Here is a 12,355-nt window from a genome sequence, read left to right on the forward strand (position 1 = left end):
TAATGCGTGCCAGAAATGTTGACAATTTCAAAACTTTCTTTGTATACTGACATGCAGCTGCGCACAGTTCATGCCGTTTACAATAATTTACAATGAGTTTACTTATTGGCATACAAGTGTGGGGATCAAATTCATGCAAGTGTCAACGTGGCTTGCATCTGTCAAGGTAGCTTGAGTTTTTTTCCTCCTGCAAGTACTCAAGGAATGCAAGAAGTGAATCCTACAGAAACAATTCATTGTGAGCAAGGTAACATTATAAACTGTGGGTAGCAGTTTAATACAATTAGACTTTTTTAAATTGAAGATTTTATTTATTAATTGTATTTGTGCTTTTATAACTTATGAGCACAAATTGAATCCCAACCACCCCTAAAAGGGGGAGGGGGAAGAGAGAAAAAAAGTGAGCAGTGTTCATCCCCTCCACTGACAGGCTGGAGTAGAACATTAAGAGGAAGGGGAAGAAAGAAAAAAGGCACAAACCAGCACTAGCTGAAAGTCAGACTTCCTGAAATACTCCAGCCAATCACATATGGACAAGGGCCAGAATCCAAGTTACAAAATAAGTAGAGTAAACACTTCATCGGAGCAACACTTAGTGTCAGGAGAACTGTCAGTGGCTCCAGGTGCAGCACAGGTGGGGGTGGGGTAACAGGAGGACCAGACAAAGGAACGCCACCACTTTGTAACTGGAACTTTACATTTAAACTCTAGAATAGCCAAACTTCCCAATACCAAGAAAAGAATGAAAAAAAAATACTGTAGCTATATACAGGACGATTCTTTACCACAATCTGTACAATTGGGACTATACATTATTTAATTCAATGTTTACTGCAGAGATTAAAAAAAAAACAAAAACAAAACCCTGCACTCATCATCCCTTTTGTCAAAATACATGAATTCAAGGCCGCAGACTCCATGGTTAGATGTTGTACTATGGGGAAAGAAAGAAAAAAAAAGTACATTTTCTTCTTGTAAAGAGGAGGTGGGAATAATTGCTGTCCAGCACAGTGTTTCCATTATCTTATGGCCGAAACTCCAGTTCATCAACACTTATAACCTTGGCAGGCATGGAAGGGAGCGGCTGCTCCAACACGTCCGATCCGAACCACCTAGCAAGACCTAAAGGGGGGCTGCCAGCAAGTCCCTGGGGGCCATTTGTGCGATGAGGGCCTTGGTTTTGTTGAGGACCAGGGACAGTTGCATGTACTGCAAGACAAAGGAAAACTAATTATTACCCAAAAGCAAATGGATTAAGCTACAAGATGCAGTGAAAAAGCTATACATTCAAACAGTACAGTAAAAAGTAAGCCCCTTTGGCAGCTCCTTTGTTTTCACTCTGGGTCGCCACAGCAGATCCAAGATGGATCTGCATGTTGAATTGGCACAGTTTTTACCCGGATGCCATTCCTGATGCAACTCCACATTACATGGAGGAATGTGGCAGGGGTTTGAACCAGGAACCTTATGCATTGAAACCAAGTGCACTACAACTTATAGTGCAGCAGATAATATTTATAGAGGAATCCTTCAAATGGTGATACCAGCACCAAAGTTGGCACAAATATTCCTTAAACATTACTCTTTTGAAAAACCTCAGTGTCCACTTGAATTTTCAATAGGTGGCCAGGTAGGGCTCAATTTAAGAATTACACAGGGATCAAAATTTAAAACTATTCAAATCATATTGAAAGCTATCCCACATTTGTCTGATCAAATATCCCAAAAAGGTATAGTTTGGACTATCCATATCTGAATGTTATGGAGTTATATTGTAAAAAATTATGCAAATTATTGGTCAAGTTAATAGGGTCTGCACCATGTTTCATGCTTAGTTATCACTTTATAGGGTAACATGTCATATGCCATAGAATCCAATAAACATCGACAATGACCTTTACCTTGCAGATGAAGTATTTAACAGTCAAAACTATTCCATTTATTGATCCTATTAGTTTAACCAATAACTTGCACCACTTTAACTTCTGACTCCTGTACAAAACTGAAATGGGCCTTTGTCACCATTCTTAATGGTTTATACCCCATAACATTCAATCATAGGTAGTCCAAACTACATCTTTTTGGAATATTTATGTTCAGAAAAATGTGGTATAGCTTTCAATATGATTGGAACATTTTAAAATTTTGACCCCTGTGTAATTCTTCAATTGACCCCTACCTGGCCACCTCTTGAAAATTCAAGTGGATACTCAGTTTTTTTTTTTTTCCAAAAGAGTAATGTTTAAGGAGTATGTGGGCCAACTGTGGTGCTTGATTCCAGAAATGAGCAATTGTTAGTTATCTGCTCCACTATTGGCCACCACCCCTGCTACATTCAAACAGTATATAACTAGATATATCTTTAACCATTAATTGTGAATAAAAACATTTTTTGTTGCAGTTTACAGTTCATCTATGTGGCTACATAGACAACTAGAGTGCCAAGGGCCCTGTGCTTTACTGTCTTAATTAAAGCCCAGAGCTAATGTTTTCATTGCATTACTTTAAAATTAAAACATATAGCTGATATTTTCACTTTATAAAATGACAGACTGATGTTAATTTAAATAACTTGTCCGGAATTAGTTTGTTTAAAATTTTAGTCCCATCATTGCCAAAATCATTAACCTCTCTTGGAACTGAACTGTCCCAACCTCCCTCAAAGCAGCTCTCAAACCCACTCTCGAACCCTGAACCCCCTTCAAATGACCATCCTATCTCAAACCTTCCATTCATTTCCAAAATCCTTGAAAGTAGTTTCCCTTCAACTTCACAATAATCTCAAACAGTTTGTACGAAAAATTCCAATCTGGTTTCTGCCCCTCCCACAGCACCGAAACAGCTGATTAGAGTCACCAGCAACCTGCTGGTGGCCTCTGACTCCAGGTCCACATCCCTCCTCATTCTTCCCGACCTCTTTGCTGCGTTTGACACCATCGACCACCACAGCCTCCTGCAATGCCTCCAGCACCACATTGGCCTCTGACACTGCCCTTCACTGGTTCCACTCCTACCTCACTGGCAGGACCAAGCACGTAGTCCTGGGGGACACTAAATTCAACCCCCACATTGTCACCTGTGGGGTCCCCCAGGACTCTGTGCTTGGTCCCATCCTCTTCACCATCTACATGCTTCCCCTCGGGTGTGTCTTCAGCAGGCATTGAATTAATTTCCACTGCTATGCTGACAACTCACAGCTCTACCTTAAGGTTACCCCCTCTGCCAGTGTCACCTGCCTCAGCTCCTACCTGGAGGAGATGGGGGGTATGGATGAGTCAGAACTTCCTGCAACTGAATGGCTCAAAAACCAAAGCTATTCAAACCGGTACTTCTCACCAACTTCACTCCTCTCCCATCACCTCCATTTCTTTATTTGGCCACAGCATTCCCCTTTCTCCCTCTGTTACAAACCTTGGGGTCAAGTTTGACCCCCATCTTTCTTTTGACAGCCATGTCACACACATCTGCAAAACTTCCTTCTTTCACCTCTGTGATGATATTTCCAAACTTTGTTCTTCCCTTTCCCATCCAACTGCAGAGAAGCTTGTCCATGCCGTCGTCTCCTCCAGGTTGGACTAATGTAACGCACTCCTCATTGGGATCCCTGGTAGGAGCATCCAAAAGCTCCAGTATGTTCAGAACAGCGCTGCCAGGGTCCTGATGAGGATGCGGAAACACGTGCAGATCACCCCCACTCTCCACACCCTACACTGGCTCCCTGTTCACCTCAGTATCAAGTACAAGGTCCTCCTGCACACCCACCACCGTCTCCATGGTGATGCCCCCACCTACCTCACAGACCAGCTCACATTACACACCTCAGGCAGAACCCGGTCAGGCCAACAGCACCGTCTGCTCCTGCCCAGGACACGGCTCAAGACCATGGGGGACAAAGCCTTCGAGGCCGCTGCTCCCCGTCTGTGGAACGCTCTAATAGACTACCTCAGGGCCCCACAGATGGTCAATGCTTTTAAGAAAGGACTAAAAATGTATCTTTTTAGAAAAGCTTACAGCTAATGTTATTAATTAATGTGTATATTTTTTATGATGCTTTTTGTCTCTGCAGCACTTTGAGATTTGGAATCAAACATAAAGTGCAATATAAATAAAATTTATTATTACTTGCATGCATATCATTGGTAGTAAGAGACGTGAGGACATGCTCAAACTGACAAACTGGTTAACCTCTGTACATTTTACACACACACACAAAAAAAATAAGAATCAAATGATCTCCTATTGAAGTTAATAGGCCAGAATAGTTTCCCTTTATGCGCACACGTGCTACGACTACATGAAATGTCAATGCCATAAAGCGACTTCTGAAAAGTTGCGCTCACACTATCATGATACACTTAACAAAAGAGTCCAGGGGAGGTGATGGCCTAGTGGTTAAGCGTTGGGCTTGAGATCAGAGGGCCCCCGGTTCAAATCCCAGCTTGACCGGAAAATCACTAAGGGCCCTTGGGCAAGGTCCTTAATCCCCGAGTTGCTCCCAGTGTGTAGTGAGCGCCTTGTATGGCAGCACCCTCACATCGGGGTGAATGTGAGGCAGTGTGTAAAGCGCTTTGAGCATCTGATGCAGATGGAAAAAGCACTACATAAATGCAGTCCATTTACCATTTCCAGTTACCTTTTGTTGAGTCTCAGAGTAGATTTATTTTCCTTCACATCAATCAATCAATCAATTTTTTTTTTATATAGCGCCAAATCACAACAAACAGTTGCCCCAAGGCGCTTTATATTGTAAGGCAAGGCCATACAATAATGATGTAACACCCCAACGGTCAAAACGACCCCCTGTGAGCAAGCACTTGGCTACAGTGGGAAGGAAAAACTCCCTTTTAACAGGAAGAAACCTCCAGCAGAACCAGGCTCAGGGAGGGGCAGTCTTCTGCTGGGACTGGTTGGGGCTGAGGGAGAGAACCAGGAAAAAGACATGCTGTGGAGGGGAGCAGAGATCGATCACTAATGATTAAATGCAGAGTGGTGCATACAGAGCAAAAAGAGAAAGAAACAGTGCATCATGGGAACCCCCCAGCAGTCTACGTCTATAGCAGCATAACTAAGGGATGGTTCAGGGTCACCTGATCCAGCCCTAACTATAAGCTTTAGCAAAAAGGAAAGTTTTAAGCCTAATCTTAAAAGTAGAGAGGGTGTCTGTCTCCCTGATCTGAATTGGGAGCTGGTTCCACAGGAGAGGAGCCTGAAAGCTGAAGGCTCTGCCTCCCATTCTACTCTTACAAACCCTAGGAACTACAAGTAAGCCTGCAGTCTGAGAGCGAAGCGCTCTATTGGGGTGATATGGTACTATGAGGTCCCTAAGATAAGATGGGACCTGATTATTCAAAACCTTATAAGTAAGAAGAAGAATTTTAAATTCTATTCTAGAATTAACAGGAAGCCAATGAAGAGAGGCCAATATGGGTGAGATATGCTCTCTCCTTCTAGTCCCCGTCAGCACTCTAGCTGCAGCATTTTGAATTAACTGAAGGCTTTTTAGGGAACTTTTAGGACAACCTGATAATAATGAATTACAATAGTCCAGCCTAGAGGAAATAAATGCATGAATTAGTTTTTCAGCATCACTCTGAGACAAGACCTTTCTGATTTTAGAGATATTGCGTAAATGCAAAAAAGCAGTCCTACATATTTGTTTAATATGCGCTTTGAATGACATATCCTGATCAAAAATGACTCCAAGATTTCTCACAGTATTACTAGAGGTCAGGGTAATGCCATCCAGAGTAAGGATCTGGTTAGACACCATGTTTCTAAGATTTGTGGGGCCAAGAACAATAACTTCAGTTTTATCTGAGTTTAAAAGCAGGAAATTAGAGGTCATCCATGTCTTTATGTCTGTAAGACAATCCTGCAGTTTAGCTAATTGGTGTGTGTCCTCTGGCTTCATGGATAGATAAAGCTGGGTATCATCTGCGTAACAATGAAAATTTAAGCAATACCGTCTAATAATACTGCCTAAGGGAAGCATATATAAAGTGAATAAAATTGGTCCTAGCACAGAACCTTGTGGAACTCCATAATTAACTTTAGTCTGTGAAGAAGATTCCCCATTTACATGAACAAATTGTAATCTATTAGACAAATATGATTCAAACCACCGCAGCGCAGTGCCTTTAATACCTATGGCATGCTCTAATCTCTGTAATAAAATTTTATGGTCAACAGTATCAAAAGCAGCACTGAGGTCTAACAGAACAAGCACAGAGATGAGTCCACTGTCCGAGGCCATAAGAAGATCATTTGTAACCTTCACTAATGCTGTTTCTGTACTATGATGAATTCTAAAACCTGACTGAAACTCTTCAAATAGACCATTCCTCTGCAGATGATCAGTTAGCTGTTTTACAACTACCCTTTCAAGAATTTTTGAGAGAAAAGGAAGGTTGGAGATTGGCCTATAATTAGCTAAGATAGCTGGGTCAAGTGATGGCTTTTTAAGTAATGGTTTAATTACTGCCACCTTAAAAGCCTGTGGTACATAGCCAACTAACAAAGATAGATTGATCATATTTAAGATCGAAGCATTAAATAATGGTAGGGCTTCCTTGAGCAGCCTGGTAGGAATGGGGTCTAATAAACATGTTGATGGTTTGGATGAAGTAACTAATGAAAATAACTCAGACAGAACAATCGGAGAGAAAGAGTCTAACCAAATACCGGCATCACTGAAAGCAGCCAAAGATAACGATACGTCTTTGGGATGGTTATGAGTAATTTTTTCTCTAATAGTTAAAATTTTGTTAGCAAAGAAAGTCATGAACTCATTACTAGTTAAAGATAATGGAATACTCAGCTCAATAGAGCTCTGACTCTTGTCAGCCTGGCTACAGTGCTGAAAAGAAACCTGGGGTTGTTCTTATTTTCTTCAATTAGTGATGAGTAGAAAGATGTCCTAGCTTTACGGAGGGCTTTTTTATAGAGCAACAGACTCTTTTTCCAGGCTAAGTGAAGATCTTCTAAATTAGTGAGACGCCATTTCCTCTCCAACTTACGGGTTATCTGCTTTAAGCTACGAGTTTGAGAGTTATACCATGGAGTCAGACACTTCTGATTTAAAGCTCTCTTTTTCAGAGGAGCTACAGCATCCAAAGTTGTCTTCAATGAGGATGTAAAACTATTGACGAGATACTCTATCTCCCTTACAGAGTTTAGGTAGCTACTCTGCACTGTGTTGTTATATGGCATTAGAGAACATAAAGAAGGAATCATATCCTTAAACCTAGTTACAGCGCTTTCTGAAAGACTTCTAGTGTAATGAAACTTATTCCCTACTGCTGGGTAGTCCATCAGAGTAAATGTAAATGTTATTAAAAAATGATCAGACAGAAGGGAGTTTTCAGGGAATACTGTTAAGTCTTCTATTTCCATACCATAAGTCAGAACAAGATCTAAGATATGATTAAAGTGGTGGGTGGACTCATTTACTTTTTGAGCAAAGCCAATAGAGTCTAATAATAGATTAAATGCAGTGTTGAGGCTGTCATTCTCAGCATCTGTGTGGATGTTAAAATCGCCCACTATAATTATCTTATCTGAGCTAAGCACTAAGTCAGACAAAAGGTCTGAAAATTCACAGAGAAACTCACAGTAACGACCAGGTGGACGATAGATAATAACAAATAAAACTGGTTTTTGGGACTTCCAATTTGGATGGACAAGACTAAGAGACAAGCTTTCAAATGAATTAAAGCTCTGTCTGGGTTTTTGATTAATTAATAAGCTGGAATGGAAGATTGCTGCTAATCCACCGCCCCGGCCCGTGCTACGAGCATTCTGACAGTTAGTGTGACTCGGGGGTGTTGACTCATTTAAACTAACATATTCATCCTGCTGTAACCAGGTTTCTGTTAGGCAGAATAAATCAATATGTTGATCAATTATTATATCATTTACCAACAGGGACTTAGAAGAGAGAGACCTAATGTTTAATAGACCACATTTAACTGTTTTAGTCTGTGGTGCAGTAGAAGGTGCTATATTATTTTTTCTTTTTGAATTTTTATGCTTAAATAGATTTTTGCTGGTTATTGGTAGTCTGGGAGCAGGCACCGTCTCTACGGGGATGGGGTAATGAGGGGATGGCAGGGGGAGAGAAGCTGCAGAGAGGTGTGTAAGACTACAACTCTGCTTCCTGGTCCCAACCCTGGATAGTCACGGTTTGGAGGATTTAAGAAAATTAGCCAGATTTCTAGAAATGAGAGCTGCTCCATCCAAAGTGGGATGGATGCCGTCTCTCCTAACAAGACCAGGTTTTCCCCAGAAGCTTTGCCAATTATCTATGAAGCCCACCTCATTTTTTGGACACCACTCAGACAGCCAGCAATTCAAGGAGAACATGCGGCTAAACATGTCACTCCCGGTCTGATTGGGGAGGGGCCCAGAGAAAACTACAGAGTCCGACATTGTTTTTGCAAAGTTACACACCGATTTAATGTTAATTTTAGTGACCTCCGATTGGCGTAACCGGGTGTCATTACTGCCGACGTGAATTACAATCTTACCAAATTTACGCTTAGCCTTAACCAGCAGTTTCAAATTTCCTTCAATGTCGCCTGCTCTGGCCCCCGGAAGACAATTGACTATGGTTGCTGGTGTCGCTAACTTCACATTTCTCAAAACAGAGTCGCCAATAACCAGAGTTTGATCCTCGGCGGGTGTGTCGTCGAGTGGGGAAAAACGGTTAGAAATGTGAACGGGTTGGCGGTGTACACGGGGCTTCTGTTTAGGGCTACGCTTCCTCCTCACAGTCACCCAGTCAGCCTGCTTTCCCGGCTGCTCGGGATCTGCCAGAGGGGAACTAACGGCGGCTAAGCTACCTTGGTCCGCACCGACTACAGGGGCCTGGCTAGCTGTAGAATTTTCCACGGTGCGGAGCCGAGTCTCCAATTCGCCCAGCCTGGCCTCCAAAGCTACGAATAAGCTACACTTATTACAAGTACCATTACTGCTAAAGGAGGCCGAGGAATAACTAAACATTTCACACCCAGAGCAGAAAAGTGCGGGAGAGACAGGAGAAGCCGCCATGCTAAATCGGCTAAGAGCTAGTAGCTACGCTAAGCTAGCGGATTCCTAAAAACACGCAAAGTGAATAATGTGTAAATAATTTAGAGGTGATTCAGCAGAATGAGTGCTTTAGTTAAGGCACGTAAAGATTACAATGGGAAACAAATCGTAATCTAGATAACTAGATCAATCTAACTGCGCAGATTAAACAGCTAACAGATACAGAAAAACACCGCTGTGCTCCGGAACAGGAAGTGATACAATACCGCAGTGAGAGCCAACCACCATGGTGGGAAACCCCATTGGCATTTTATTGAAATTAAAATGGGATTAAAAAATAGGATTTGTGCTTACAGAGGCAACAGCATATAGTGCATTCAAGTAAAAACAAACAAAAAAAACAAAAAAAAAGTGGATAGTATGATGAATAGTTGTTAGCACTGTTGTCTCACAGGAAGGTGGCTTTATCTGCACCCATGCCCAATTCCCTTTTGTGTGGTGTATGTATGTTACCCCTGTGTCTGCATGGGTTTCCTCCCACAAATTAAAAAAGAAAAGAGTTTGCTCCTGTCTCCACCCTTTTCCAAGGCAGCATCGCTACATCTGGAGTTAGTACCTAGATGCCAGACTGTGGTTGCACACTGCCCCTAGGAGTTGGATTGTGTCTAATTTGGACGAGTTAAATGCAGAGGACAAATTCTGTTGGATGTGTCCATGCATGTACAATGACAAAGTCCCTTGATGTCAGACTAATCATTTTCCTTCATGTACATATTAATTTGGTGTGCTCCCACTATGTGACATTTCACTTCAATAATCAAGTGTTTCACAGAATTGTGCAGACAAAACTTATGGACAAGGGTGGTTCCTATACACCTATATAGGGTGTCCCCCCCAAAAATATACAACATTTAAAACACTCGGTTTTACCCTTAAATGCTACAAACTTAATCACTTATGTTTCTTTTTTACTTGCAGAGACCCTGAAGTTTATGTCGATGCTAAGCAAGACTCAGGAAAATGCCAAGATTAACCATACTGCAGTGAACAAAAAGTATTGAGTTTTGGCACCAGACCAAGAGTGTCAAACAGGTGCAGCGATTTTATGCTAGACTGACAAAATGCATGGCCAATATTGACAATGGTATGAAAAACTTCAACCTTTCAGCTTTCTAGCCAGCCATAAATTTATTTCCTAGACATATGCTTTGACCATTTTCTTTGCTGATAAAATGTTGCATATTTTCTTTTTTTAGGACACCTGATATTTGAGTTGCATTTTTATGCTCCTAGTTTCAGCGTCCCTGCCAAGTACACACAGCTCTCAAACCTGAAATTCACAATATACATGTCATACAATTCAAAGAATGCATTAAAACTCAGAAGTATTTTGTAGGACCAAGAAGATAAATTTGGTGTAACCATTACTACCACACACTCCCAATCCCAAAAAAATGCATTCACATACCTGGCCTATGCTGATGAAGTTGCTGCTGCATTACTGCTAACTGCATCTGTGTGTTGGTTCTGGGAGGTAGAAGCGGATGCCCTGTTGCACTTACAGGGTATAGCGGCTGCCCAAGCAAGGGAGGAGGCAAGCCTTGAATTTGTGCAAGGTCAACATGTGGAGGAAATATACCTGTAAGAATCAGAGACACTCATTAGTAGCAAAAGTCATCTTTAACATCACAGCCATACAATGACACGTGTGTACCTAACATCTGACAAATGGCACAAACCTGCTTGCAACAGAGCAGGTCCAAGCTGCTGAGGCTGGACACCCTGTGCTAGCATTCGCTGCACCACATTAGGGTGGAGCGGTGGAGGTGGGCGAACCATAGGTACATGGGATAGCAGCGGTAGTGGGAAAATGGGTCGAGGGAAAGATGAGGCTGGCCCTGAAGATATCAAGGTCGGGGCATGGTGGCTGGTTGTGCCTAGCCTGAGACGTTCCTGCTCCTTGCTTGATGCCTGAGAAGTCAATGATGCCTTCAATCCTCCTGACTGAGCTACATTTCCATCTGCCGTTTCCAGGTATTTGTTTGGAGAGGTGGTATCTGTAATAAGATAATTCAGTATTTACAATATTGGAGTAGTTAATTTTATTCACATTTGGGATAAATAAAAAGGTTTTTCTACCAGCTTGGGAGCGTGTAGCGGCTTCTTTCATCTCCGAACGATTTAGTGTCGCATCCCTACCCTTTTCCTTCGTCTCATACATTTTGCGGATGACTGATGTGGGCATAAATGAAGGTGACAACTGAAATTTAAAACAATTGAAAGAGGTGTTTAATACACTCAATTTGGAGATTTTCCTTTACAAAATAAGAGGTTTTTAATAGTAAGATGTATGCTCACCATACTTGTAACCGTACTACTTGGAGAGCTTCTTCCAATTGAATGAGAACCCAGAACAGGGGACCGAATTGTACGCTGCTGTCTGTGAATCACCAGCATATTAGCCATAAATAACTACAACCCCTGGCAAAAATTATGGAATCACCAGCCTCGAAGGATGTTCATTCAGTTGTTTAATTTTGTAGAAAAAAAGCAGGTCACAGACATGACACAAAACTAAAGTCATTTCAAATGGCAACTTTCTGGCTTTAAGAAACACTATAAGAAATCGGGAAAAAAAAAATTGTGGCAGTAACGGTTACTTTTTAGACCAAGCAGAGGGAAAAAATATGGACTCACTTAATTCTGAGGAATAAATTATGGAATCACCCTGTAAATTTACATCCCCAAAACTAACATCTGCATCAAATCAGATCTGCTTGTTAGTCTGCATCTAAAAAGAAGTGATTACACCTTGGAGAGCTGTTGCACCAAGTGGACTGACATGAATCATGGCTCCAACACGAGAGATGTCAATTGAAACAAAGGAGAGGATTATCAAACTCTTAAAAGAGGGTAATTCATCACACAATGTTGCAAAAGATGTTGGTTGTTCACAGTCAGTGTCTAAACTCTGGACCAAATACAAACATGGGAAGGTTGTTAAAGGCAAACATACTGGTGGACCAAGGAAGCCATCAAAGCGTCAAGACAGAAAACTTAAAGCAATGTCTCAAAAATCGAAAATGCACAACAAATGAGGAACGAATGGGAGGAAACTGGAGTCAATGTCTGTGACCGAACTGTAAGAAACCGCCTAAAGGAAATGGGATTTACATACAGAAAAGCTAAACGAAAGCCATCATTAACACCTAAACAGAAAAAAATGAGGTTACAATGGGCTAAGGAAAAGCAATTGTGGACTGTGGATGAAAGTCATATTCAGTGATGAATCTTGAATCTGCATTAGGCAAGGTGATGATGCTGGAAT

At 41.6% G+C, this 12,355-nt stretch overlaps 1 protein-coding gene across 3 annotated transcripts in view; it reads right to left on the minus strand.

Moving 5' to 3' along the window:
- Positions 1-289: 289 nt before the first annotated feature.
- Positions 290-12,355, minus strand: part of eif4enif1 (eukaryotic translation initiation factor 4E nuclear import factor 1) — a 56,892-nt gene continuing 44,826 nt past the window's right edge. For all 3 annotated transcript variants that reach the window (XM_034166432.1, XM_034166433.1, XM_034166430.1), the window contains 5 exons: positions 11,386-11,467; positions 11,167-11,287; positions 10,767-11,084; positions 10,496-10,666; positions 290-1,209 (listed from right to left, as the gene is read on the minus strand). In XM_034166432.1, coding sequence (XP_034022323.1) covers positions 1,025-1,209; positions 10,496-10,666; positions 10,767-11,084; positions 11,167-11,287; positions 11,386-11,467 — 877 coding nt within the window. In that variant the 3' untranslated portion in view covers positions 290-1,024. The remainder of the gene's footprint in view (positions 1,210-10,495; positions 10,667-10,766; positions 11,085-11,166; positions 11,288-11,385; positions 11,468-12,355) is intronic.

This window comes from Thalassophryne amazonica, chromosome 3 (genome assembly GCF_902500255.1).
Source record: "Thalassophryne amazonica chromosome 3, fThaAma1.1, whole genome shotgun sequence".
In the NCBI taxonomy this organism is placed as follows: domain Eukaryota; kingdom Metazoa; phylum Chordata; class Actinopteri; order Batrachoidiformes; family Batrachoididae; genus Thalassophryne; species Thalassophryne amazonica.